The sequence below is a fragment of the Heterobasidion irregulare genome (assembly GCF_000320585.1).
Source record: "Heterobasidion irregulare TC 32-1 unplaced genomic scaffold scaffold_11, whole genome shotgun sequence".
NCBI classification, from domain to species: domain Eukaryota; kingdom Fungi; phylum Basidiomycota; class Agaricomycetes; order Russulales; family Bondarzewiaceae; genus Heterobasidion; species Heterobasidion irregulare.
Window position 1 is genome coordinate 928,971 of NW_009258207.1, and position 24,810 is coordinate 953,780.

General features: G+C 54.0%; 13 protein-coding genes across 13 annotated transcripts; 7 read left to right on the forward strand and 6 right to left on the reverse strand.

The window, feature by feature from the left end:
- Nucleotides 1-1,445: 1,445 nt before the first annotated feature.
- On the reverse strand, nucleotides 1,446-3,257 carry HETIRDRAFT_389663 (uncharacterized protein). Its single transcript, XM_009553204.1, has 3 exons — nucleotides 3,213-3,257; nucleotides 2,337-3,158; nucleotides 1,446-2,270 (listed from the first exon to the last, which is right to left on the reverse strand). The coding sequence occupies exons 1-3, from the start codon at nucleotides 3,228-3,230 to the stop codon at nucleotides 1,560-1,562; spliced, it is 1,551 nt and encodes a 516-aa protein (XP_009551499.1). The 5' UTR covers nucleotides 3,231-3,257; the 3' UTR covers nucleotides 1,446-1,559.
- Nucleotides 3,258-3,833: 576 nt separating this feature from the next.
- Nucleotides 3,834-4,456, forward strand: HETIRDRAFT_455132 (uncharacterized protein; the record flags this gene model as incomplete). The annotated part of the gene is made up of 2 exons (XM_009553205.1): nucleotides 3,834-3,962; nucleotides 4,019-4,456. 2 exons carry the CDS (start codon nucleotides 3,834-3,836, stop codon nucleotides 4,454-4,456), a joined length of 567 nt encoding a protein of 188 aa, XP_009551500.1.
- Nucleotides 4,457-5,156: 700 nt separating this feature from the next.
- HETIRDRAFT_411938 (uncharacterized protein) lies at nucleotides 5,157-6,779 on the reverse strand. The gene is made up of 4 exons (XM_009553206.1): nucleotides 6,067-6,779; nucleotides 5,858-6,015; nucleotides 5,348-5,797; nucleotides 5,157-5,292 (listed from the first exon to the last, which is right to left on the reverse strand). Exon 1 carries the CDS (start codon nucleotides 6,693-6,695, stop codon nucleotides 6,156-6,158), a length of 540 nt encoding a protein of 179 aa, XP_009551501.1. The 5' UTR covers nucleotides 6,696-6,779; the 3' UTR covers nucleotides 5,157-5,292; nucleotides 5,348-5,797; nucleotides 5,858-6,015; nucleotides 6,067-6,155.
- On the forward strand, nucleotides 5,164-5,785 carry HETIRDRAFT_328874 (uncharacterized protein; the record flags this gene model as incomplete). The annotated part of the gene is made up of 2 exons (XM_009553207.1): nucleotides 5,164-5,292; nucleotides 5,348-5,785. The coding sequence occupies 2 exons, from the start codon at nucleotides 5,164-5,166 to the stop codon at nucleotides 5,783-5,785; spliced, it is 567 nt and encodes a 188-aa protein (XP_009551502.1).
- Nucleotides 6,780-7,433: 654 nt separating the features above from the next.
- On the reverse strand, nucleotides 7,434-7,792 carry HETIRDRAFT_422033 (uncharacterized protein; the record flags this gene model as incomplete). The annotated part of the gene is made up of 2 exons (XM_009553208.1): nucleotides 7,434-7,718; nucleotides 7,772-7,792. The coding sequence occupies 2 exons, from the start codon at nucleotides 7,790-7,792 to the stop codon at nucleotides 7,434-7,436; spliced, it is 306 nt and encodes a 101-aa protein (XP_009551503.1).
- Nucleotides 7,793-8,107: 315 nt separating this feature from the next.
- HETIRDRAFT_118857 (uncharacterized protein) lies at nucleotides 8,108-8,762 on the forward strand (the record flags this gene model as incomplete). The annotated part of the gene is made up of 2 exons (XM_009553209.1): nucleotides 8,108-8,263; nucleotides 8,325-8,762. 2 exons carry the CDS (start codon nucleotides 8,108-8,110, stop codon nucleotides 8,760-8,762), a joined length of 594 nt encoding a protein of 197 aa, XP_009551504.1.
- A 243-nt stretch (nucleotides 8,763-9,005) lies between these two features.
- HETIRDRAFT_430008 (uncharacterized protein) lies at nucleotides 9,006-11,030 on the forward strand (the record flags this gene model as incomplete). The annotated part of the gene is made up of 8 exons (XM_009553210.1): nucleotides 9,006-9,037; nucleotides 9,255-9,340; nucleotides 9,481-9,632; nucleotides 9,662-9,707; nucleotides 9,737-9,912; nucleotides 10,164-10,298; nucleotides 10,376-10,531; nucleotides 10,593-11,030. 8 exons carry the CDS (start codon nucleotides 9,006-9,008, stop codon nucleotides 11,028-11,030), a joined length of 1,221 nt encoding a protein of 406 aa, XP_009551505.1.
- An 826-nt stretch (nucleotides 11,031-11,856) lies between these two features.
- Nucleotides 11,857-12,575, reverse strand: HETIRDRAFT_143720 (uncharacterized protein). Its single transcript, XM_009553211.1, has one exon. It carries the CDS (start codon nucleotides 12,533-12,535, stop codon nucleotides 12,116-12,118), a length of 420 nt encoding a protein of 139 aa, XP_009551506.1. The 5' UTR covers nucleotides 12,536-12,575; the 3' UTR covers nucleotides 11,857-12,115.
- A 3,056-nt stretch (nucleotides 12,576-15,631) lies between these two features.
- On the reverse strand, nucleotides 15,632-16,087 carry HETIRDRAFT_181100 (hydrophobin-like protein; the record flags this gene model as incomplete). The annotated part of the gene is made up of 3 exons (XM_009553212.1): nucleotides 15,632-15,682; nucleotides 15,740-15,898; nucleotides 15,956-16,087. 3 exons carry the CDS (start codon nucleotides 16,085-16,087, stop codon nucleotides 15,632-15,634), a joined length of 342 nt encoding a protein of 113 aa, XP_009551507.1.
- Nucleotides 16,088-17,506: 1,419 nt separating this feature from the next.
- On the reverse strand, nucleotides 17,507-19,118 carry HETIRDRAFT_53419 (Drug/metabolite transporter superfamily; the record flags this gene model as incomplete). Its single annotated transcript, XM_009552888.1, has 10 exons — nucleotides 17,507-17,650; nucleotides 17,714-17,779; nucleotides 17,835-17,928; nucleotides 17,993-18,083; nucleotides 18,148-18,185; nucleotides 18,251-18,419; nucleotides 18,476-18,627; nucleotides 18,681-18,758; nucleotides 18,815-18,846; nucleotides 18,963-19,118. The coding sequence occupies 10 exons, from the start codon at nucleotides 19,116-19,118 to the stop codon at nucleotides 17,507-17,509; spliced, it is 1,020 nt and encodes a 339-aa protein (XP_009551183.1).
- A 744-nt stretch (nucleotides 19,119-19,862) lies between these two features.
- Nucleotides 19,863-20,633, forward strand: HETIRDRAFT_106061 (uncharacterized protein; the record flags this gene model as incomplete). Its single annotated transcript, XM_009553213.1, has 2 exons — nucleotides 19,863-20,007; nucleotides 20,323-20,633. 2 exons carry the CDS (start codon nucleotides 19,863-19,865, stop codon nucleotides 20,631-20,633), a joined length of 456 nt encoding a protein of 151 aa, XP_009551508.1.
- A 1,475-nt stretch (nucleotides 20,634-22,108) lies between these two features.
- On the forward strand, nucleotides 22,109-23,005 carry HETIRDRAFT_106062 (uncharacterized protein; the record flags this gene model as incomplete). Its single annotated transcript, XM_009553214.1, has 3 exons — nucleotides 22,109-22,193; nucleotides 22,241-22,404; nucleotides 22,445-23,005. The coding sequence occupies 3 exons, from the start codon at nucleotides 22,109-22,111 to the stop codon at nucleotides 23,003-23,005; spliced, it is 810 nt and encodes a 269-aa protein (XP_009551509.1).
- Nucleotides 23,006-23,050: 45 nt separating this feature from the next.
- HETIRDRAFT_106063 (uncharacterized protein) lies at nucleotides 23,051-24,033 on the forward strand (the record flags this gene model as incomplete). The annotated part of the gene is made up of 3 exons (XM_009553215.1): nucleotides 23,051-23,266; nucleotides 23,303-23,742; nucleotides 23,787-24,033. 3 exons carry the CDS (start codon nucleotides 23,051-23,053, stop codon nucleotides 24,031-24,033), a joined length of 903 nt encoding a protein of 300 aa, XP_009551510.1.
- Between the last annotated feature and the right edge of the window lie 777 nt (nucleotides 24,034-24,810).

Here is a 24,810-nt window from a genome sequence, read left to right on the forward strand (position 1 = left end):
TATGCCTTACCTTGTGAGGCCGCTTGATCTTTGTGATGATCATGTTGGAATAGACCGCCGTTAAGGCCCGACAGAACGTGATCATAATAATACCCCCTTTCTACGTCCTATTCGCCTGGTAGGATAGCGCCTTGCGCTTCATCGCCGCTCCATATACGATTTGCTTTCTTGATCCAACAATGGGTCTCCGGATGCGACTTCCGGGACATGACTTTGTTTTCTGGGAGGAAGACCGACTTACATCATTTGATCCTCTAGGAGTTTTCCATCTCCGTTGAGCTGTTTGTTTCTCGGCCATAACGCAGGGGGTTCCAAGCCCTGGGCCACTAGGATGTTCTTCCTTCACCCGTAAGGATTATTTTGCCGCGGTGATACGCTAGAGGTGGCTCTAAGTGCTGAGCACAACACTAAAACAACCTCTAATGCAGGGGTGCTGGAGCTAGTATCTGATACACAAGGAATTGTAAGTGATGACTTTAGAAATTGAAGGCGTACTGAGAAGCAATCGGGGAGTGTGAGATTATAGCACCCGAACGGTTTCGGGACTGCGCCAAACACCAACCGAATGTTCGGTCAGTTGTGTCGGCAATGCAGTCGGTAACGAGAAGGTAGTGTCGCGACTGACAACTACGTGCTTCAAGAGCCACACGGGACTCTGACAATATACGAGGGAGGATGGAGGTACGAGCGAAGAGACGAGTACAAATGCGAATGAGGCTGAATGATGAGGATGACAAGTTTTCGGAAGTCAACAAAGACGATTTCGATGGTTGAGACGAGTGCAAATGAGCTCTGAACTGTGGGGTGCGAAAGCTGGTTTATTCCAGAGTTGTATGTAGGTTTTTATAGTAAACAGAGCCCCTAAGTAAAATATTAAACAAGAAATGAGAGTAGATGTCGAATGGGCGCCAAGCCTTAGCGATCAGAGAAGATAAGAAGGTATGTGAGATGTCCATATGGGTTCCGAAGGTGACAAGGTAAAAGTTAATCAGCGATGGTGAAATCCCGAACGTTTGGGATCCGTCGCCCGAGCGTAGGTAGCCGGAACAGGCGTTGGAGAACCAATGAAAATAAAGAAGAGGTATCGTACGACCAGGGTGGCCAAGTAATGGTACAAAATCGTGTTTGACCGACCATGTGGAGGTCAGGAAGATAAGCGATAAGGACCGACCGACTCACGGAGCACATCGGCCAACACGGAAGACTGGCTCTGATCTCGTAAACACCTATTGTAACACCCCTGTGTGGTCATGGTAAGTACATGAAGTGTGGGCGAACTGACCCAAGTGCTGCCGAACGTCCTTTGGAGGGTTGCGGTCGGTCGGGTGGGGACCGACTGTGTTCGGTGCAAGTCGGCATCTTCGGTACTCGTCTAACGCTGTTCGGTATCTCCCCAAAGCTTCCCGAATACCTCCCTCGGACCCTAGCACGGGTACATGCTCATCACCGCTACATGAATTTACAAGTCGCTGGAGTAGTAGTACGTACGCTATCCCAGCTCGAGATCTTCCGATGATTCTACAACTAATGTGTTCCGTATGTACATTCCTCGAACAAGTCTATTTAGGACGAGCCTTGCCCTTTCCCTTTCCACTGGGAGCTGGAGAATGTTGAGGGAGAACGACTTGCGGTAGGGTCTCAATAAAAGACCCAAGGACGGCGCGAGGTTTGTCGCGGTCGGCACCTGTGCGCGCAGGCGGGGTGGCGAATATGGGTTGGCGAGATGGCCCGGCAGCTGGCATGGACACGTCTTCGTCGCGAGCGCCTCTCCTAGACGGGGTCGAGGGGGTCTGCTGCTCCGCAAGAAGGTCGTTTAACGCAAGCAGGGCGTCGACGGACTGCATGATCGTGTTCTGGAAGACCCCCCCATGAGGAGTCGATAGGAGCGGTGGGGACGAGGGAGGGGAAGTCAAGGGAGACATGGGAGCATCCTTCGAGACGCTCTTTTCTGCCCTTTCCTTATGATATGCGTCCCGTTGAGCCTCTTCTTTTTCTTCTTCTAGAGCTTGTAAGACCTCTTTGGCCTTCTGCACTGCTAGTTGCTTGGCTCGCACGGTCTCTGCTAGGACCTCTGATCTTGTGCGGGAGCGCGTCTGGATCGGAGAAAATAGGGCCGTTCGTGCTGTTTTGCGAGGTCTGCCTTCAGATTGTGTGAAAGATGACCCGGCCGCTGACGATGCGTCAGGAGAACCCGTCGGAGTGGAAGCGGACGGCGAAGGTCTCTCTCGTTCATTCTCCAATGCATCCCGAACCAGATTCTGCCCCCTCACCTGTAATCGACCACAACAAAGGCAATTAGGTACACTATGAGACTGCATAGTGACAGTAAAACTTACCAATGACTGTTCCGAAGGTTCAGGGGCATTGGGTGGGACACAGAACAACGAGGGCTCCTCAAAGTGGCTACGAAGCTTTGCTGAGGAGTCGGCGACAACACTGAGTGCCCGGAGGTAAACAGGGTTGAGACCTTGGCCAACCATGAACATAGGCACATTGAAGTATAAGACATCAGGGACGATAGAGATGGGATCTCCTATGTCCTCAAGAGCCCTTGCTTTGAGAGTAGAATCTGCCCTCGCTCGTTTTTGAGGAATGGTGGTCGGAGCAGGCTGTACATTGGGCACAGACCCGATTGGCCTAGTATACTTCAGAAGCGAGAAAAAACCGGCGACCATGACAAATGCATAGTGGACATCACCATCGAAGCGCTGAAAGGAGAATAATGCTTGTTCATTGACCTGGATAATTGCACCCATGAATGCCGTATCCGCAGCCGCCATAATAGATTCCAGGGTTTCGGCGGTGTCGCCGAGACCGAATGCACTATCCCATCGGTGTCCCAATATAGGCTTGACTTCTGTCCAAAACACAAGACTGGGAGGAAGGGAAAGTTCGGCGATAATAGCTGCAAAATCCGGAATCCTTCGGGAATGGAGTCTCTGGCTATCCTGTTCTCCTATGAAGTGTGAGAAGTATGGCTGTGGATGGCAGCTGAAGGAAATAGTAGGCAAGAGGGGCTTCCAGTCAGAGCAGTACGATGAGAGAGAGAGATTATGGAAGGCATATGAAGCTGATTCAAACTGATGACTGTTTGCTGCATGAGCAAGCAGAATGTGTAGATCACGCTCGATCCGCATCCGTTCCAAAATGATTCTGTCCTGTTGTCAGACGATCAGCCATGTGAGAGGAACGACAAGCCATGCAGCACATACGTCATTGGCTGTTGCCATAATGAAGTCGTTCGAGTGTTGGTGATGCCAGTGACGGGTGTCCTTGGAAACATTGTCCGATACCTGCTTTTAAGTGTTTAAGCCATTTGGGGTTGACGTCTGCTTGTTCCGTTCTGGGATAGCATTTTGTACCGCTTTAGGATTCTGCTTTGTTCTTTCGTAGGGCGGGAACTGTTCGTCACATGCATTCCTGGTCATACTGTGCTAGAACAAGGCGACCAAGGACAGGCAGAGAAACAAGGGCATGTGTTCAGGCGACCAGACCGTGAGACAATAGGATAACAGGGTTCGGCACACAGACGATTGCAATCTTTTGAGTTGCTCAGCACCGGGGACTAATAGTTCAGCACTACAACGAGGACCATGTGAATAATATAACGGCGCAACACAGCGCAACACCTTCTCTGATCATCTGATCATATTAATATACAAGGTCAATGAGAGGAGACGAAGAGTAGACGAAGGTTCTTCACCGTTGAGTCACGATAGTATCACGATTCGTCCGCCTCTGTATATAAGTTCGAATCAGTAGCTGGTGGCCCGCGTGTGAGAAACCACAATACTCGCTTCACTACCGTCTTATCCGCTCCTACCCTTTCAAGGATGTTGATATCACGAGCATCTGTCCCCGACATTGAAGTGGAAGACCTTTCGGCCTATACGGAGGAGGTCGAGCAGAATGCTGACGGAAAGTCAGTCCTGACTCGGCGCGCTATCCTAGCCCGGGAACAGGTTCTTCGTTCTTCATTGCTCATCGATGCCTCAACGCATTTTGACCGCATGAACAGGAAATGAGAGAATGGATCAAACAATATCCTCCTATGCAACAACTTCCTGCCAAACTCGATGCAGAAATCACGCACACGGGCGCTCTCCTTTCCTTCGGTTTCGGTATCACTTACGAGCATCTCCTTGCTTACGCGGCAAAGCGCAACATCCGGGCTTCGTGGGCGCCCGATGAAGCCATCACCAGCCCCGTAGTCGCGTGGGGCCGAATCACCAGGCTGTTCAGGGAGAGGATCCCTGGTTTCCTGGTGTACTACCGTCGGCCGTTCTCGGTACACTACGATGGGCTCCTCGCGCTCTACTCGAACCACTCGATGCGGGAACTGCAGCGCCGCGTGGAGGGGCACGAAAAGAGGGTCATCGAGTTCTTGCAGAAAGAGATGGAGCTCGACTCGACGCCAATGTGGTACTGGGACATGGATTATACTTCGTACTACTGAACTGCGTTGACAGTGAGTGGCCTTCGGTTATGTGCAGTCGCCTCTCTCATAGGATACATAGCTTTCCCTCTATCGACGTTTGTTCTTAGTCTTCGTGACCGACTTCATACAGACTGTAAAAGCTTCTCTCTCGCTCCCTCGTTATCGTTACCGTGCTTTGTCGCTGCTTTCGCTCGCAGATTTGTGGCTTCTGTAATGAGGATCTTTGTATTGACTGTCGTGATGGATTTCAATGTCAAATTCACATAACTGACACCTCAGGCTGTTCGCGACTGTTGTTAAGACGTGCATGGTGGCGCTCGGCGCGTGTCTTGAGTCTGCGCATGACAGCGTGGAATCTGGGGTATAGAGGGGAGTGTCTCGATCCTGCGGGTGCGATGATTTCTGAAATCCTGAAGAGGACTCCTGCTCGCACGACCAAAGGATGCTTTCTGACCCGTCGCTGCTACTCATCATTACCGGCCCTCTGCGAGGGAAGGACGTGCCTCACTGACATGTTTCTCTCGGGCGAGTCGAATGGATTGTCACTCATGCCACTATATAGGCGAGGAGGGGACATAGGCAAGATGAAAAACAGAGAGAAAACCAGCATAAGCCTGTTTCCCACGGCGTGCACTGCACCATGCCAGCGGCACGGACCCGCGTAGATACTCTCGCTTCCACCTTGGTGCTCGCGTCGTTGGTGCGGTTCAGTCACTTGCTCGAGGATGTTGATACCACGAGCCTCCGTCCCCGACATTGAAGTGGAAGACCTTTCGGCCTACACGGAGGAGGTCGAGCAGAATGCTGACGGAAAGTCAGTCCTGACTCGGCGCGCGCTCATAGCCCAGCAACAGGTTCTTCGTCCTTATTGCTCATCGATGCCTCGACGCATTTTGACCTCATGAACAGGAATTTAGAGAATGGATCAAACAATATCCTCCTATGCAACAACTTCCTGCCAAACTCGATGCAGAAATCACGCACACGGGCGCTCTCCTTTCCTTCGGTCTCGGTATCACTTACGAGCATCTCCTTGCTTATGCGGCAAAGCGCAACATCCGGGCTTCGTGGGCGCCCGATGAAGCCATCACCAGCCCCATAGTCGCGTGGGTTCGAATTGCCAGGCTGTTCATGGAGAGGATGCCTGGCTTCCTGGTGTACTACCGTCGGCCGTTCTCGGTACACTACGAGGGGCTCCTCGCGCTCTACTCGAACCACTCGATGCGGGAACTGCAGCGCCGCGGGGAGGCACACGAGAAGATGATTATCGAGTTCCTGCAGAAAGAGATGGAGCTCGACTCGACGCCGATGTGGTACTGGGACATGAGCTATACTTCGTACTACTGAGCTGCGTTGACGGTGAGTGGCCTCCGTATACGTGCACAGTCGTGAAACCTCTCTAGCTAATAGGGTTCACAGCTTTCTCTCCATCGACATTCGTCGTAAGTCTCCATGACCGACCTCAGACAGAGGACAGACGTTTTGTGTATACTCAGCTCACTGCTGTCGTTACTCTCTTACTCTCGCTATAACTGCCAACCAAGATGTGAATGTTCACTGAACCCGCGAGGGAACACGTTCGTAAATACCAATCATCGTAAATTGTCATGAAGTCTGAACCTTACAAGACTGATCGTAGAGTCTCTTGGTAGCTATGCATTCTACACGTTCCATATACAGTCCTAGGACGAATCCAGTTCTGAGTCGCGCAAGTGATTTACCTTGCCCTCTCCTTGCCCTTTCCCTTTTCCATTCTCTTCTCCTTCTCCGTTCCTTTCCCCTTCCCCTTCTCCTTCCCTTTCGCCTTTGCCTTTGCCTTCTCCGTCTCCTTTGCCTTTGCCTTTCCGCTAGGAGTTCGAGCTTTAATGGGTTTAGAGGAAGACCCAAGGGCGTCGTCAGCTGATGTGGTTGCCTCGTCCACGTGGCCATCCGTGGATGGACTTGAGGGGTAGAATAAGGGAGGAGTGAATGATGTGGTAGATGGCTCGCCAGGAAAATCTGGGGCAGGCGGTGAAGGTGAAGCAGGAGTCAAGAAAGACGCTGGGGCACTGGGTACACTTGCGCTAGGCTGGACTGCTGCAGGTTGTGCAGTCTCTATGCGTGTTTGGTAGCGCGTCCGCGTCCGCACCGGAGACTCTGTGGTGGTGGTTCTTGCACCCCTGCGCCGAGGGTTCCTGTCTTTGAATATAGATCCTTTTGAAGAAGGTGCGTCTGATGATTCGGGAGGGTCTTCATTGCCCTCGGACCGCTTCTCCATCAGCTTGACATGTATCAACTTCTGTCCTTCCTCCTGTCATATGTTCGGACACCAAAAAGTTAGGCATTGAGTAGTACGACTGCCCAAAAATAAGCGCACCCTTTGTTCCTCAGGAAATGGAGGGGCATCGGGTGGGATACCAAAAATGAAGGGCCCCTCAAAGGATTCCACAAGCTCCGTGGATGATTGGGCAACGTGATCCAGTGCCCTCAGATATAATAGGCTCAAACCTTCCTCAGCTCCTTCGAATATAGATGCACTGAAACATAAGACTTCAGGATCAATACTGATAGGATCAACCGCAACATCAGGAACCTCTGTCATTTTATCAGTGGGTGCTTCCTTCCCTTTCTTCTCGCGAAGTGGAGCAGGTTTTTCATATGGCGTAAGTTCCACTGGCCTTTTGTACTTCAACAATGTGAAGAACCCTCCTACCATCAAGAATGCATAGTGGACATCTCCATCGAAGTGCTTGGATGAGAAAATAGCCTGCTCGTTGACCTGAATAATTGAGAAAACACATATTTCCTTTGCAACGTATAGGAGAGTCTTATCACCATCTTTGGCACCCTCGTCACCATAGTCTTTGGCACCCTCATTGCCAGAGTCTTCGGCACCCTCATGACCAGAATCTTCGGCACCCTCGTGACCAGAGTCTTCGGCACTCTCGCCACCTTTGTTAAATGCAATCCATCGATGGTAGTCCAAGGCCTTGACTTCTACCCAAAATATCAAGCTCTAGTCAAGGACCCCATCAGTCGTGATGAGGATTGCAAAGTCAAGAATCCTCCTATGGTGTCGTCTGGTGGAACCCTCTTTCCTCACATATGAGAAATACGGCTGAGGATGGCAGCCAAAGTTCTTGTGACTTGTCGAGCGAGGCTGCCAATCGAGGCAGTATGTCATGAGAGAGAGGCTATGAAAGGGATATAAACGAGATTCAAGTTGTTCTATCTTGGCTGCATTGTCAAGGTAGGTCCAAAGATCTGCATAGAGTCGTTGAGGTTCTATCAGAATTCCGGCCTAATGTCAAGCATTCAGTATGTAAGATTGAGAGGTAGCCATGCGTCACTTACGCCATGACTGCTTGTTGTCATGATTGAATAGATGGAGTATTACACGGTAGGCAATAGTGTAAGCGCGAGCTGCGTGACGCTGGGGTTCCTCCGTGCACGGGTGCAGACCGGGAGTGAGGGCGTGTGGGGGACAGAAAGCAGTGCGGAGAGCGGAGGGTGGATGCAGACGACGAGAATTGAGGGCAGCTGGCGATAACAGGAAATGTTGGTATAGTACTGTAACATGCCGCGCTCGGCCAGTACCCCGCTTGGTAAGCAACTAGCTTGATTTCTATATACAAGGCTACAGCTGCCTTACTGTTTCTTCCTGTTTCCTTACCAGCTTTGACCTTGAAGATGCCTTCGCCGGCCGAAATCACCGCTCCCTTCATCGAAGACGAAGACTTGTCGGCCTATATCAACGAGTATGCGTACGATGATGAAGGAAATCCAATCAGCAGTTCCACTTGCGGCTGGAAAATGACTGCGCGTGGCGCAAAAGCACGAGAACAGGTACTTTGTCCTTGCTCGTCAATGCCCCGAATTCAAGTTGACTTGGTGAACACCATCACAGGCATACCTGGAAATCCTGAGGGAGTCGCCCCCCATGGAACAACTTCCTGCTGAATACGATGCAGAGCTCAGGCCGGATACAGATGCTGTCCTTGCCTTTGGTCTCGGTATCAGTTTCGATCAGCTGTTGCGATATGTCCACAAGAGGAACATCCGTACTCCTTGGAAGCCCTACCGTCGAATCACTCAACCTCTCGTTGCTTTTAACGAGATCTCCAAGAGGCTCAAGAAAGCGATCCCCGGCTTACAGTTGTTCTACCGCCGACCTGCCTCTGTCGAATATGACAGGGTTCTGGCTCTGTACTCGAACCATTCAATGGGGAGACTTCAATATGAGGAAGAAGATGAACAGCGTGTAATCGAGTATATCAAGAAGGAGCTAGAGATTGACTCTCCGCCATTGTGGTTCTGGGACATGGACGAGGAGGACACATTCTGAACCACATTCATCGTAAGTGGCGCCGCATTATAATCTTTGTAAACATGGTACCCAGTTGTCATCTCTCTAGGTTCCACAGCCCATCGGGTGCGGTGGCATACTTCATTCATTTTCTCCTTCTGTCTCCATTCATGATACCTATCGTCACATTGCTTTGTCGTTGTCTTCGCTCACAATTCTGTTACCTCTTTTAATATCCGTATATGTACTATCATGATGCATCTCAATCTCGAGCTTGTACCAATGTCACCGCTGGCCTTTCTCTTCTGCTCTGGGTACATGCATGACTGAATGACACTGGGCACGTGTTCCGAGTCTCCCGAGGTAGCGTAAGTGCACGCACGACGGCACGGTCGCAGGGACCTAGATCTAAGGTGTGAAGGCTGTCACGATCCTGGGGCTATGAAATTTTGCAGAGGACCGTTTGCGCAGACTAAGAGATACTCCCGGTCTTTCCCTAACCATGGGCTAACAAATCTTTGTTCCTTCCAGAAAACCAAGAGAGTACTGTGGCAGATATACTACGATTTGTCACCACTCCACCGCGTTTCATCGACGGAGCTGTGTCGAGTTCCGAGGTCAGTTATTTGTCTTCATTCGAGGCTATGTTCTGATACTTCGCAACAAATCGCGACGCGGTGAACAGCAACAGACATTGCTCATGACGGTCTGTCTACAGGTTGATTAACTCCCTGAGGAATCCCCTGATACTGTGCAGTCAGGGAAGTATGGCCGAGGTGCAACGCTACGCCAGGTGTAAAGCTCTCATCACGACAGATAGCTAAAGCTGAGATCATACAATTGGAAGCCAGCAGATTCAGCAATGGGCACAACAAGGATGGTTTCCCCGTGGCGCAGCCATCTGCTGAAGTTATATGATCGTCAATTGTCGAACCTAGTACTTCGCGGACACTGACAAGGCCAACTTCGACGCCGAGTGCTCAGGTATCAACGGGTAACATGATCGAGACTAGGGGAAGAGGGGAAGAGGAAGGCTGCTGTTAGGGAGGTCAACGGTAAGACTCGGGTGACTGCTTCGTCCCAGTTGGTCAATGCGAACATGGCGAAGGGACAGAGACGAGCGAAGAAAGAGGAGCAGAAAAAGAAGCGGTCTAGGACAGGGTATGGAACTGTGAGAAGGATGGACAATGTTCGTCAATCATTGTGACCTCGTACGACAGAGAATGACGATCCCGGGTCATGACAAGTATGGTGTCCCCTCCGTCCGAAGTAGTTTATGAGATCAGTGTGGCATCGCGTGTAACGTCAAGGGGAATAAATGGCAGAAGGGATCAGGGACGTACTTTTTTCCTGGTTATCTTTCCACTCTCTTTTCTCACCCGCTGTGTACCCTGCCGATCGACCTGGACAGTGATATGCCTATTGCACTGTCCTCGCTAGTGCTCGGATGACCTTTCTACTATTCTCAAGAGTCAGCTAGCTCCATCCTTGGATTTGATGGCGATAGTTACCTACGAGGTGCTGTGGTCGCTGTCATCAAGAACGCAGATGGGAGGATCCTTTGCTTGGAGCGATGTGAGGAAGAGATGAAGCGTGGGAACTCAAGCAATGCCTAGTGAGTCCTGCTTCGTCTCACTCACTTTCCCTCAAAGATGCCTTCGCCGGCCGAAATCACCGCTCCCTTCATCGAAGACGAAGACTTGTCGGCCTATATCAATGAGTTCGCGTACGATGATAAAGGAAACCTAATCAGGAGTGCCATTCGTGGCCCAGTAATGACTGCGCGTGGCGCAAAAGCACGAGAACAGGTACTTTGTCCTTGCTCGTCAATGCCCCGAATTCAGGTTGACTTGGCGAACACCATCACAGGCATACTTGGAAATCCTGAGAGAGTCACCTCCCATGGAACAACTTCCTGCTGAATACGATGCAGAGCTCAGGCCGGATACAGATGCTGTCCTTGCCTTTGGTCTCGGTATCAGTTTCGATCAGCTGTTGCGATATGTCCACAAGAACAATATCCATACTTCTTGGAAGCCCCACTGTCGAATCACTCAACCTCTCATTGCTTATCACGAGATCTCCAAGAGGCTCAAGAAAGCGATCCCCGGCTTACAGTTGTTCTACCGCCGACCTGCCTCTGTCGAATATGACAGGGTTCTGGCTCTGTACTCGAACCATTCAATGGGGAGACTTCAATATGAGGAAGAAGATGAACAGCGTGTAATCGAGTATATCAAGAAGGAGCTAGAGATTGACTCTCCGCCATTGTGGCTCTGGGACATGGACGAGGAGGATACGTTCTGAACGACATTGATTGTAGATAGATGTGAGCTCGAAGACAGATGGACTGAAAAGCCGAAAGAAAACTAGTAGCACGAGCCTGTCGCCCGCCCTGAATATCTGAATCATATCGCTACTATAGTGGTCCCAAATGCAGCAACATATCCTTCAACCTTCAACAGCCTTCAACATGGCCTCCAATCATGGACCCACCTGGCTACCTACATAGTGCTTACTCTTGTGGACTTGTCATGATTCCAGCGAAATGCTCACAGCAGCGGGGCGCGGGCTCGGTGCGGCTTGGCATGGATCGTGGTCGCGGTTCTCTCACTTTCAGTCACTCTCTCAAGGATGGTTATATCACGAGCATCTGTCCCCGACATTGAAGTGGAAGACCTTTCGGCCTATACGGAGGAAGTCGAGCAGAATGCTGACGGAAAGTCAGTCCTGACTGAGCGCGCTCTCCTAGCCCGGGAACAGGTTCTTCGTCCTTCCTTGCTCATTGATGCTTCACCTTCATTTTGACCTCATCAACAGGAATTCAGAGAGTACGTCAAGCGGTAGCTGCGCTACTTACTGCAGTCCTTCTCTCTCTGTATCCACAATATTCCATCGCCATGGCGCGTCGTTCTTGCTTTCGTCCTCAATTTGTGACTTTCTTCCCCTAGGAGAAGTACATGGCAGGAAGCGCTGCGCTCGATATATTTAAACTCCACGCCAGTGTGAGACACCACAACCAGCTGCGTCGTGTCCTCTCGGATGCATCGCTGTTACTTACTATCACGGCTTCCCACTCGCAGGCGTCAAGCGCGTGTGCGAGGGACGGACGCCCCTCGCCGCCAATGATGTCGAAGAGCAGGCTAATGCAGCCGCAAGGCTAGTGGTGCTGTGATTTTGAGCAGTGTATCGAATACAGTGTGCGAGAGCGCACGGCAGCGAGATAAAGATATGGATAGAGATTCAGTGTCCGAAAGAAATAAGATAGGCCAGAGCGAGAAGAGATAGATGAAATGAAAAGAGGTGAAATCAATACAAGGCTGTCCCCCACCCAATGAACCATGCCGCCACAGTATCCTACCGTGCGCCCCCACGGCGCGCACCACGACCCTTCACCACGGGTTCCACATCTCCAGGCCCTTGAGGCCGTACGACAGGTCCGGCGCGTGCACCGCCTTGGACTCGCGCGTGGACCGCCCGAGCTGCGTGATCTCGCCATACGGCGGCCCGCCTGCCGTCTGCCAGCTCTCCTCCGCGCCCTCAGGCCCAATCGCGCCACGCGCCACGCCCGCCTCCGCCGCCCCCCGCATGCGCGCCGCCACGCGCCGCGCTTCCTCCGGCCCCACGCCCGCGACAAACATGGCGATGCGATCCGGCGCGACGCCGTAGTCCGCGGTGTCGAACTCGGGGTCGCGAGCGGGCACACGCGCCTCCGCCGTGCTCGGGTCCTGCGCAACGGCTTCGACGAAGTTCGCCCAGCGCACAGTCCACGCCGCCGCGCGCTCGCGGTACCGCTCCTCGACCCACTCCATGCGCCACACCGCCCACTCTACGTCCGCCGCCTTGCTCGCGCGGGCGGCGCTGAACACCACCTCGCGCTGCATGTCCCGCTGCCCGCCCGCCGCGAGGACCTCCGACTCCGTCGGCGACCGCACGATCTCCTCGTCGCTCACCGTGCCCGCGTCGTCGCGGTCTGTCGCGGCATCGAGCTCGCGGATGCGCTCAAGATCCGCAAGCACTTCGCTCTCCCGGAGCTCCCGCTCTTCTGCGAGCTGCCGCTCCTCGACCGCATCGCGAAGGTCGCGGGCCTCGCGGAGCTTGCGGGACTCGCGGTCGGCCTGCGCCAGCGCCTGAAATTGCTGGGCGCCGTAAAATGCACCCTCGCGGCGCAGGTGCCCAATGCGCTCGGACTGTCTCTGCAGGGACACCTCGAGAATCGGGGTCACAGGGGTACTGGGAGGCCTCTGTGAAATCGCGTATTCGGGGAACATCGACTCGAGCGGCATCGATGTGAAATCGAGAGGTGCTGGCGGGGCGGGGGTGGGCAAGACGGGGCTGGGCTGGGGAGGTGCTTGGGGCGACACCTTTGGAGCCTGGTGGGTCGCGTCCTCTCGTTGGGAAGGACGCGGGCTCGCGGCAGATGGCTTGACGCCGTGGCGTACGCGCTGACCAGGCGAAGGCGAGGTCTCCAGGTCGTCTTCGTCGCTTTCCCTGTTTGCGACGCGGGTGGACAACGATGGGCGCGAAGACCGTCGTCGCTTGGACCGGCGAGGCCCCGCGTCCGCCTCGTCATCGGTGTCCTGGGCACGAAAGCGTTTTGGTCGCCCCCGACTCACACTGGTGGAAGAGGCAATGAGCAATGTAGAGAACAACGATATGGCAGATCATGCATACCGTGGCTGCTGGGTGGACGAAGGCCTACCCTCGGCGGCGAAGAGCGCGTTGAATACGCTCAACACATCGCGCATTCGTTCTTTCTCCCTCGCGTGTTCCGCCTTGAGGATCCAGGCTGCGTTTTTCAGCGGTTCTAGATCGAGCACCGCGTCGTCTACCTGGGACTGCGTGTGCTCCTCCTGCCGCCTGCACTCGGCAAGCATCTTCTCCAGCCACCTGGGGTCGTCCAGCCTGAATGGCGGCGGCGGTGGGTACACAAAGTCGGGGAAGGGCGGGGTCTCGTTGCGCACGGTGGTGTGCGCCTCGGTTGAGTCATCGATCCACTCGGCGTCGGGCACCACGGGCACTGGAGGTACTCGGGTGCTGATGTCAGTCAGCGGAACTCTGACCCCGCCGTCCGCCCGCGCTGCTGGCCCCGTAGGGTCAGACATGGGGAAAGGGTCCGCGTCCGCGGGGAGGAGGTGCGGCGAATTAGGACCTGCCGCGAAGGGGCGCGCGCTGCGGGGACGGGGAGACAAAGAGGAAGAGACCCCATCCTCATGAGTCCGTGCCACAGCAGGACGGGAGGAAGAGCCACCCTGTTGTGGCTCAGTGGCATCGAGATATCTGGGAGCCGACCCCTCATTGCTGCGAGGGGGAGGCAGTGGTTGCCGGAATGGACCATCCCGATAGATGGGTGGTACACGCCGACGACCGGCGAAAACCCTATCGAGCATTTCGTGACGCGATAGGGAGAGGTCAATGTTGAACGCCTAGACGTACCGCAGCGCCTGTCAGCAAGTGGCTACAGCGAATAGAGGGGGAGAGCATACCTGCGCGTATCGGCGAAGGCGGTGGTGTGGCATTGCTGCGAGGTCGTCGCGCTCGAGCCAGGGGTTGGGGGACTCCTCCGAAAAGCTGGACAGTGCAGGACTTCGTGGCGCGTCCTGTCGAAGGGAGGTGTTGCGCGGGGAAGAGGGAAAATGCAAGCCAGAAGATATGTTCGAGCTGGTGTTGGCGAGGTTGGACATCGTCGTTGCAGTGGATAGAATGTTCGAGGAGAAAGGTTGTGTGTTGAGATGTAGAGTAGAGTCGAGAATGGTTGCCACTGAGAAGCTCAATGATCAAGGTGCGAGATGATGATGGCAGGTGGAGAGGAAGGTAAGCAAAAGCAAGGCCTTATATACCACGAGCGGTGGACACCAGCGACAGGTGGCCAGTTTGCCACTGACCGTGGTGGCTCAAATGTCATTGTTATTTGTTCGTCATGTCTGCCAATACGCGCTTACGTACATGTGGATGGCCTTCGTCTGCCCTTGTTTCTACAGGCCTCCAGTTGTGTCGGTGAATCTTCGAGTGGTCCTCTTAGACCCATGGTCATAACCTTATTTCGAAGCCGACAGTTACGATGGACCTTGCCGTTGACAGTCCAAAACCTGCACAGGCGGACGCACAGCATAATCTTCCTCGGGCATCGCTGGAAAGAAGGCTTTGAAAGATATATTGGGAACTTGACCTTGAGTTATTGAAACATAATGCTCACCTCTGACATTTCACATGTGTCTAGACTCCGTTGCTGTTACTCATTGAGGTTGAAAACAAGAGTCACGATCAGTTGATATCTGGTAGCAATATCAGTCATCGCCAGGATCGCCTAGGTTGACCAGAGAAGATGGTCGCCTCTGCTGATCGTGCGCTCCGAAGAATGACGCCATTCAAGGAGAACCGAATGGTGATAAAATCAATGTGTTTTTTCCCGAGGTATGCCGACTTATATGAGGGTAAGATTGCAAGGTGTTCTCGACGAGGAGGAGAGCGCTCAGGCAGGACCCCGGTGCACCTATTGGGATGGTCGAGCCCTGGGGTCTTCGACTCCTGACCACGTCGTTCAATCATTTACTACCACAAGCTAGCATTCCCGACACAAACGAGTTGTTTAGTCCACATTATTTGTCTAGTCTGATCTCTAGGATATACTGGGGGACGAAGTCTATGTCTTCAACGTTCAACCTTCGTCGACCTCGTTCTACCTGCCCCCTAGGTTGTACAAGACGGCTTCCAGGCCCAATTTATATGATCTACATTGTGTGAGTAGTACAAGTAACCCTTTAACGTTTTGAAAACTACTATAGAAAGCGTCTCGCACACAGAAAGAAAGGCAGGGGCTTTGGGCCATGATGACGCGAAAAATGCAGCATCCTCATGAGCCAAAAAAAAAAAACCCTGGGCCATGCTCTTCGACAAACGATGTTGGATCAAAGAGCACCAAGGTCGATGGGTGTGCACCCGATCGCAACCAGTCCGTTCTGCAAAGAGGATTTGCGGTTAGGACCCATAGTGCCGTTCGATACCGAGTCACTCACGAAGTTGTTATTCTCACAACAAACGGGCTGTGAAGCGCAGCTGTTGCCGCCGAGGGCGAGGAGGTTTAGAGGGCTACAAGTGAGACCGATGGGCACGCTCAGGCCCTGGAGAGGGACTGCGATTCCTGACAGTATCTTTGCGACGGAGGGATTGCTCGACTATAATGAATATGGATTGTGAGTCGTTTCGGTGAGGAGACCGGCCGGTAAGCGAACTTTTTGAACGGAATTGCAGCACTGGACGGGTCCAGCGTCACATTGGCCTTTCCAGCGAGTCACAGGGGTGGCAGACGCGAAGAGCGAGATGAAGAGAAGGTAAAGAATGGAAAGGGTGATGCGGTGAAACATGGTGAATAATGAGAGATGGATATCGACGGGGTCTTGACGCAGAAATATGCAACTGTAAGTGGGGCCGGAAAGTGGTAAATGTGGAACAGGGTGAGCAGAGCGCACCTTTTATTGAGGCGCTGGGACCGGGCGTGCGGGAGACCACATTGGAGCGTTCGTCTCTTTGGGTATCTCGCTTTCCTTTCTCCTCCAAACCCTCTCGCCCGCTTCCCAAAGTGCTCTTTTCGAACGCTATATGTCAGTCTGTAGGAGGGGGGATTCTATTAATAGACGCGGATGGAAGGTGCGTTGATCCACTCGTTCTTGAGATCGGACTCAGTGTCTTGTTTCTGATTCACGTCATCGTCGTCCTGAACAGTCCCAACTTCGTGCCGGCTTCAACACGCTCTAGCTCATGCAAGAAAAGACACCACGCACCCATCAGTTCTCGAAATCGACCACCAGACAACGCATACTCTAGAACATCTCCACGCGTGCCCATCGCCTGGTAGTGGCAGATGCTGAACCTCTGGTGATGCGTCAAGCTTCAAGACGTCACGATCTCACCCCATTGGTGCTGTTTCTGCCATCATACGTAGGCTGTCCAATAACATTCCGTGTGCACCGCAATCTTGCTCCTGCATTCCAAATTGGGTGCGTATTCAATCCTCACTGACATCTCAAACTCGCTGCGAATTCGGACGCTCCGTAGGGGCTGCTTTTTTTGCGATATTCGGGTGTCCTCGACGCCATGGCAGACAGACCGGGCTCACAATCGAGAACCTGACTTGAGATGTGCTCACTACCGTCGGCATCTTGTCGACTTAGAATCACAACTGCTTCGAAACAGCTATTCGCAGAAGACGAGCTCTACCTGAGTTGCCATCCGCTGAGAGGATAATCTGACACAGATGTGAAAGCGCTTGACTGGCTCTCGTCCTTATATGCGTCCCCAAGGTTTGGGAAAATGCGTTCCTTCAAGTCCCATATTCACTGAGAGACAAGCCTTCTGATGAGGTTCGCTGCTACTTGCCTAAATAGAGAAGCACTAATATTCTTGCGTTCGTTGGACGAGGGTCATCAATAGCAACACTGCGCCTCTGGGAGCGTCATCATTGAAGAGTCGTGACCGATTTCTAGCTAAAGCTCGGCCGGGTCTGGAATAAAAACACAAGGTATCTACTTTGAAATTTAGCTTCAACACCAATGTTGTAAGCGCACACGAGGCTTGAAACAAATTTGTGTTCTCCCATCGTGATGTTCAAGCAGTGACCTTTTCATCAGGATCAGCCACCTTGGGCGTGTGTCCGTTCAACAACTGCAAATGGTCGTTTTCTAGAAGCCCCTCCTCCAGCGCTGATTCGCCAGCGAATTCGACGGATATCTGTGTTGGTTTTTGAGGGTGCATTTTCTCCTTTGTCAGCTGAGCGGACGTGTTCATCAATTGTGGCATCGTGCAGTTGGGGACGGGGGACTCACAGCAACGTATATAGCAGAAGTCAATATGACGATCGTGCCCGCGATGGAGAGCAGAGATGGGATGACGTGGAAGAATATGCGTTCCAGCGTGACGGCGAAGATGATCTGATTCAGTCGCAGTGGAAGTTGTTAGGTCGAGCGCGGCGCAGAGTGTGAGAGTGGGTTTACTTGGATATACACAGCCATGGTACCTCGACCAGCCGTCTCACGTTGCAGCCCCATTGTCAACAGTACCTGTTGTATCGCATTAGCATTCACATGCTCGGGATGATTTTGAGGCATGACGAACTTGCGCCAGGAACCCGAATATTCCTATCATGACCAGCATTGCGAGCCAGTCCACACGTGTCGGGATCACGGCGGGCGTACGCAGAGCGATCATGCTGACACGCCAGGATAAATGACTGTGACATTCGCTACCACGTTAGCAGCACTGTGAATGCTCACGCTATTGTTGAGACGACAACACATTGGAACGAGAAAGATGTCAGGGAATGCAGTGGATGTGCGCGTTTGCCTATGGCGCGGATGGATGTGTCTGGATGGAAAAGATAAAATAGCGAGCTCAGTGGATGTCCAAAACTCATGCAATTTAGACACACAAGCTCCAGTAGCACCCAACACCCCGATCAACGCGACTCTAGTGGTTCATGAAACAAATCTTCAGTCCAAGCGTTCAAGTATTTAGCTGTGACGAACACGAACCCAACGGCGATCAATCTTTGTTCCGGAGTCCCTCTCTCTGAAGGATCACCGGCAAGCTGGACAGCACTTCCTGGTGAAATCTCGGAAGGGTAGGTGGGCATATGGTCTGCCATGGTCCCGAACAGAAATCGGGGTCTGGCAATCAATAAGACACCGAGGAAACTGCATACTGACAGTAACTCGAGGTGAGCGTGGGCTCTAGTGAAGCCCAGTGGATAGACTTACCTCCAGCTAGTGCTTCTTTCAGCGAAAATGGCTCCTTCAAGAATACAGACCCTGCGATCCCCGTAAAAAGCGGTGCCAGGAAGGTCAAGACGGTCGCGTCTGACAGTGATAGGTACTGAAGAGAGTAGTAAATGCCAAAAAGACCGAAGAATCTAAGCAGTATATGAGCAAAGGGTCATCGATGAATACGAATGAGTAGGTGCACCCCACAAATCCCCGAAACACAAGCAATAATCGCACGCCTTTGGGGCCAAATATTGGGTCCGGAACTGCTTTGAAATACCTGCACCGTGTTTTGCAATTAGTGGACTGTAGGATCCTTGTTCGGCAATGGCGCACATGTAGAGTACGCAACAGATATAAGTGATACCCTAATAGAATATCATAAATAGTGACCTCCGGTTTATGACATTCCACTCACCATCCGCACTACTATAAGCTTTGAACAACAACGACGACGTACATCAGATCTCTACTAAACTGACACTAGGCGTAAATGCCTCACCTCAAGGGTAGGGACCGGCTTATCTAGACTATTCAGCTTCTTGACCGCAACATTCATGAGCGAAAAGAAAAACTGGGATGCCGCCACCAACAAGAGACCCGTGTTGTCCTTCACGAGCTCGATGGAGCGCCTCGACATGGCCCTCCATCGCGCTACACCACACCAACTCGACCAGCAGCTGCCCTTATCGTCCATGCAGTCCTCGAACTCGAGTTCTGTGGGAATTGGAGCTGGGACAAAAGTCGCGTGCCCTGCCAGCTGATGTTCTCTGCTGGGTGCTGAGGGCTGAATTGCCTCCGGAGCGAGTGCTAGGTATCTAGACTGTGCTGCCATGCCTCTATCGTCAAAGTCGTACGGGTAGCGGAAAGGACAGACGAGGGTGTCGTGCTGAGGGACAAGAAGAATGGCTGCTTATTCCCGAGAAATGACCATCTCCAAAAATAATGAGATCACTCCCAAGACGTACACAAGTGAGGACAAATGGGCCAATGAGGGTCCTTGTTGGACCATTTACCGGTCCGATGTAGTCATGACTCACATCACGTGGACAGACGCGTTCGATCACCTTCTGTTTGTCGTGACTAATTCAGTTCCTTGTCGTCCTTCACCAGCCCCAGTTCCAAGTTGGCTACTAACCTGAGTTGAGTGGCTTCCCAATTAGACCGTATGCGCTTTACTCACCATATACTCACTGCCCTGGCATTCTGAGGATCAAGATAGACCATTCTCACTCTGAAAGGTTTCGGCACTATGCTGTCGGGAATCATTTCGAAACTCGGAGATGACATCTAGAGCACGCAATCATCTACGACCACTTGCGTTTTGTAATCCTTCAGGAATGTGGAGAAGTCTAAGCTCACGCGCGGCTAGATTTTTCGCCCCATGTCCGAAGCAGTGGAAGACCTCTTCCTAGAGTCATCGACAATTCAGTATTCTAGTCTTCTCAAGTCGACTTATCGTGGTGTTTATGAAGGAGATTTCTTCGGCCTTCACGATAATCGAGGTACTCTCCCGACATGGGTTGAGCGTGAGAATATGCTACCGAAAAGAGAAGTCCTCTCCCAAGCGCTAAACGAGTGGCGAAGTGACGTTCTTGAAAATTTTCATCACTTTTTTTACAGCCTTTATCAACTGCTCTTTTCGCCAGCAGCGTCTTTGACCAACCCCCACCTCTTGTCCTGAGAGAGCACTGTCTGTTCATGGTTCTGTCGCTCGTCGTCTGAGGGCTGCCTACTTTCTAGCGTCACCCGACGGTCTGGATCTTGCGTAGGCCCTGCCCTCTTTTCTTGAAGTCATCAACTTGGGAAACTCAGACGCTCTGCAACTCACCCTTCATCAACAGTCTCGCGCCCCATCAAGTCTGACCCTCCGCCGCATGTGAGAAGGCGGTGTCGTCTCTTTCCAGCTCGCGTCTTCCAACTCCCACCCCTCCTGCCGTCAACACGACACCCCTCCAAAAATATGCTAGCTTCGCTCTCACCCTCCGGCGCTACATCCCTCTCTTCATCACCGTTCTCGCCGGCGGCGTCTAAGGGTCAAGCTCGGCGTGGATATACATTAGGCATAAACGGCGACGATGCGTTCGAACCGCGTGCGTTCGCGTCGCCTCTGCAGCCGGGGGACATGCGACTCCACCTGGTGTCGGATGGTTGAGTAGTTCGCCACGGTACCCTTCTCGCCGTAACTTCTGAGCGCTTGCCTAGGCCTCTGACGAGCTGGAACGACGACTCCGGCGTCATCGATACTCCCTTTGGCCATCTCATTCACCTGAGGCGCTCTGCTGGCGCAGAGCTTCTGATATCGTCTTTCTTTAGCGTTTCTCCATCACCCGCAGACTCCTAGCATCTGCCTTTCCACGGACAGCCATACTCACACATTCTTACTCCGCATGAAATGTCAGATGCTCCGTCGACTCGTACCCCATGCACCCTTTGCATCTAAATATCTGTTCTTCACCAACGTATCTAATCAGAGAGAAAATGCAGGATCGTCTTGATTCGGAAGCTTTAGCACCTTTTGTGTATTCGGTAAGTGAATGGCAGTCACTTGCTCAACCACATTTTGGGCACTGCTGATTGCCACCAGATACTCAGTGACTGTTTGGCCTACTGGTTTTGCTTTTAACGACTTGACTTTCTCCCTTGCTTCACAGCATGTTTCGCTTGAGCTCTATTGACAATGATTACCGTAAGCTGGTGATCGGAATCTCCCTCAGTCGCACCACCGCTAACCCAAGAAGTCTACCTTCTGATCTCCACAGATATCAGACTTTTCTCGATGATCGGATCACTTGAAATGTCTACGACGCTGCCTGTCCGACTGCCAATCACACGCATTTGTCCTGTTCCGTCCCGCCTTCCGCATCCCGAATGGTACCCTCCGCGTCCACGCGTACGTAGATCCTCCGGGCCCCGGGCGTCTACGGAGTGCCTGCACGCCCGTCCTCCGCCTGCCTTGGAACTTCTATGATCCATGATGCTCGCATACTGTTCCACTCAATCGCGCTGCGCTCTGTTTCAGCCGTTGATCCATGCTCGTCGGCAGAGTTGTCCGTCAACGGTGTGCAACGTCCGTTCCGATATCCCCGCATGGCTTCACGGTCAGCATCCACATGGTGATCATGTGCGTTGCTGCAGCGAAAGTCGTACGAGCTAGGTAAGTGCTCATGCGGACTTGAAATTCTTATGTGTCCGTCATAGCACCCGTGGACAGTCCACGGGGATCCACATGGGAAATTGGGAATCACGCCGCACGCCCGTGCGTCAGGCCTCCATTTTCCGTCGGACCCACCGCCCTTCCGCACGCCTCGAGTTCTGACCCTTACGAAACCGATTCGCCCGACCAGACCACATGCTCAGCCCGCCTTCTCTCGACACATCTCCAGCGCGTTTACGTCCGAACTGATTTTGTTGCCCCCACTTCTCCGCACGCGCGCACGTGTTCACGCATCTAGAGACGTACCGAGCCTCGAGGCGCCATTGTAGCCCTGTCTTTGCTCCTTCCTCACTCCGAGGCGGCCTTCCTCTCAAACACGCCTCTGTCCACGTACGGAGACACGCTGCGTTCCAGCCACCAAATTCACCTTGCGCCCGCACTTCCCGCACGTGACGGCCTTCGTAGTGCGAACGATGCTACCATGCCTCGCCCCCGCCCCCTATTCGAGCACCACGACGACCCTCGCGAACCGTACAAATAGGATTCTCGGCGTCGCATGTGCGATAATCTCGCGTTATCGGGTCCAAATCCAACTCAATCGATAGGGGCGCGACCGATTCTGCACCCACATCCGCCTGCAACCCTCCCCATCGAGCGCTCGAAACGTTATAACCGATCCCGTCCCCGATCCCCGAGTCCCGCCTCGCCACAGGGTCACATCGTCGTCATCACGCACTTCCTACCTCACGCGCTCCCGCCCTCGCGTCAAGTTAGTAATCTTCGGTGCCCCCTTGTCCTAAACTTGCCAGCCCGCGCGTATGACGCCCACCGGGTCATCGCCCAAGACGGTCATGCTGTACCATACCGCTTGTGGCCCACGATCGCAAACGGACTCAGGGACCCATGGAGCCGCGATCTACTCACCCCCTGCTGGGCCGTCATCGCGCGCGCGTCGAGGGGCTTCACTTCCGCGGGCCTCCAGATTGCCGCAGCCCCCTCGCCGCATTGGATCGCATCGCATCGCGATCCGACTCGACTCGAATACTGCTTTCGATCCGACCCAACCCGTGACCGCGCGCAAGTTCGACCGTCGCTCAGGCGGGCCCGCGGTCGAAGGACAGAAGGGCAGAAGGCAGAAGGCCGCAGCAGGCAGCAGGCAAGTAGGCTGCAGGCTGCAGAAGCGCAGAAGCGCAGAAGGCGACGCCCGAACCGAAGCGCGCGCGTTTATCTATCTATCCCGATCGCGGGCGTACACAGCTGCACGCTCGCAAAGCCTAGCAGAGCTTGGCACCTTATCTGCACGCAGGAACGCATTAGGTCCCCGGCGAGAAGCCCTTCTCGTCGTCGATTCCCGGGGCCCGGAGGCCTAGCAGATACGCACTTGCCACGCTCGCCGCGACGCGACGCGAGACTCTATGTTGATCGTACATGCTGCTCCACGCGACTCGGATTGGCCGCCCTGGCGCGCTGTTCGGTGCTCGGAGTTCAGTACGCTGCTGCCGCCGCCACCGCTTGCTTGGCCGAGGCGAAGCGCGAAGGCAGCGGGCAAGGTTTACTTCGAGTTCGAGTCTGAGTTCGAGTTCAAGTTCAAGTTCGAGGGCTCAGGACGCCGCTGCGTTACTGTCGCTTGCGTGTGTCAATGCTCCGTCGATACACGCACCCACTAGGGTCTCTCGCTCCACATCGCGCGGCCCCGCGCCGTTTGTGCGCCCGCTCCACCGTCCTTCGGTGGTCTTCTCGCACGTCCTACCCCTGCCCTGCCCGCCGGCGTTCCCACATCCCCGCATTCCCCAGCCCCGCAGTCGCGCGCCCGCGCGCCTCGAGGCGCGCCGTTCTCACACGCGCCCGCACATAACGCCGAGGCGTCGACCGCCGATTGTCGACTATCGTCTGCCGCTTCGCCGCGCGATCTGCGGCTCTGTCTGCGCATGCGCGCGCGCACCCCTCCTTCTCGCGCGTCGTTCTCGCGCGTCGTTCTCATCGCTCTCGTCATTCGCGCCCTGCCCTGCCTCGCCGATCTGGCCGGCCTGGCCAAACACCGCGCGCGCCGCGGGCAGCGGGCAGCGCGCGTCCACAGGCCCGCAAGACACGTCCCCGGGTCGCTCAGGTCGGCCAGGTCGCCGAGTCGCTGAACCGATCGTGTTCGTTCAGCTCGGCTAAGCCCAGCTCAGGCCGGGGCGCGCACGCCGCCGCGCCGCGCTTCGTGCTCGCTCGCTCGCTCGTCCGAGCCTGTCTGACGCTATCACCACCGCCGAGCACCGCCGCCGAGCACCACGGACGCACGGACGCACGGACAGGCGGGCGCGCGGCGGGCCAGCGTCTGGCGGGGCCCGTCCCCGTCCCCGTCCCCGTCCCCGTCCTCGTTCGCGAGTTTGGCAGACAACGGACAGTGCGCTAGCGACGGCGCTATCGGGTCGCGCATACTAACCAACGACTAGCCGCACGATCGGGGTCGTCGGACGAGACGAGACGCGGTGCGTGGAGGACGATGTGAGTAGAGTGGAGCAGGGTAGAGTAGGGTAGGGTAGAGTAGGCTAGGCTAGGCTAGGCTAGGCCATTCATTCATTTATTTATTTGTTTATCTACCGGGGCCGTCTTGAGTGCTACGTTGGGCTTTTCGACACACGCGCGCGGACCGTCGCGAGAGCCACCGATCGAGCAGGGAGTCGTCGCGGAAAGACAGATCGAGGGAGGACACGGACAGACAGACTGACAAACAAACATACTGACAAACAAACAGACAGACAAACAAACAGGGAGACAGGGAGACAGGGAGAGAGGCGGGAGTAGCGGACAAACAACGGGATCACGGAGAGGCATACAGACGTACAGACGTACAGGCGTACAGACGTACAGACAGACACGTACGCGCGAGTCGGCGGCGGGGGCGGGAGAAGCAGGAAGAGAAAGAGCGAGGCTGTAGACGCGAGCGGTGGTGCAATGTGCGATGTGCTGCGTACATGAGCATGTGTGCATGTGAGGCATGTTCCGTATGAGGCATGTATGCATGTGTGCATGTGCGCATGTATGGGATATGTACTAAGACGTGCGGGCTACGCGCCGCGTATGTTACGAACAGACGAAAGGACGAGCGGACGAAGGGGCAGGCGGACAAAGACGGCGGCGATGTATGTTATGTACGAGTATGTACGATATGCGTAAGAGGCTCGAAGGG

What these genes read in the sequence shown, in the direction of transcription:
- HETIRDRAFT_389663 (XM_009553204.1), bottom strand. An exon ending in AACCTTCGGAACAGTCATTG is followed by an intron (nt 2,271 to 2,336) that starts GTAAGTTTTACT and finishes GGTCGATTACAG; the next exon opens with GTGAGGGGGCAGAATCTGGT.
- HETIRDRAFT_411938 (XM_009553206.1), bottom strand. Translation starts at nt 6,695, where the DNA reads ATGGAGAAGCGGTCCGAGGGCAATGAAGACCCTCCCGAATCATCAGAC.
- HETIRDRAFT_143720 (XM_009553211.1), bottom strand. Translation starts at nt 12,535, where the DNA reads ATGGAGTGGGTCGAGGAGCGGTACCGCGAGCGCGCGGCGGCGTGGACT.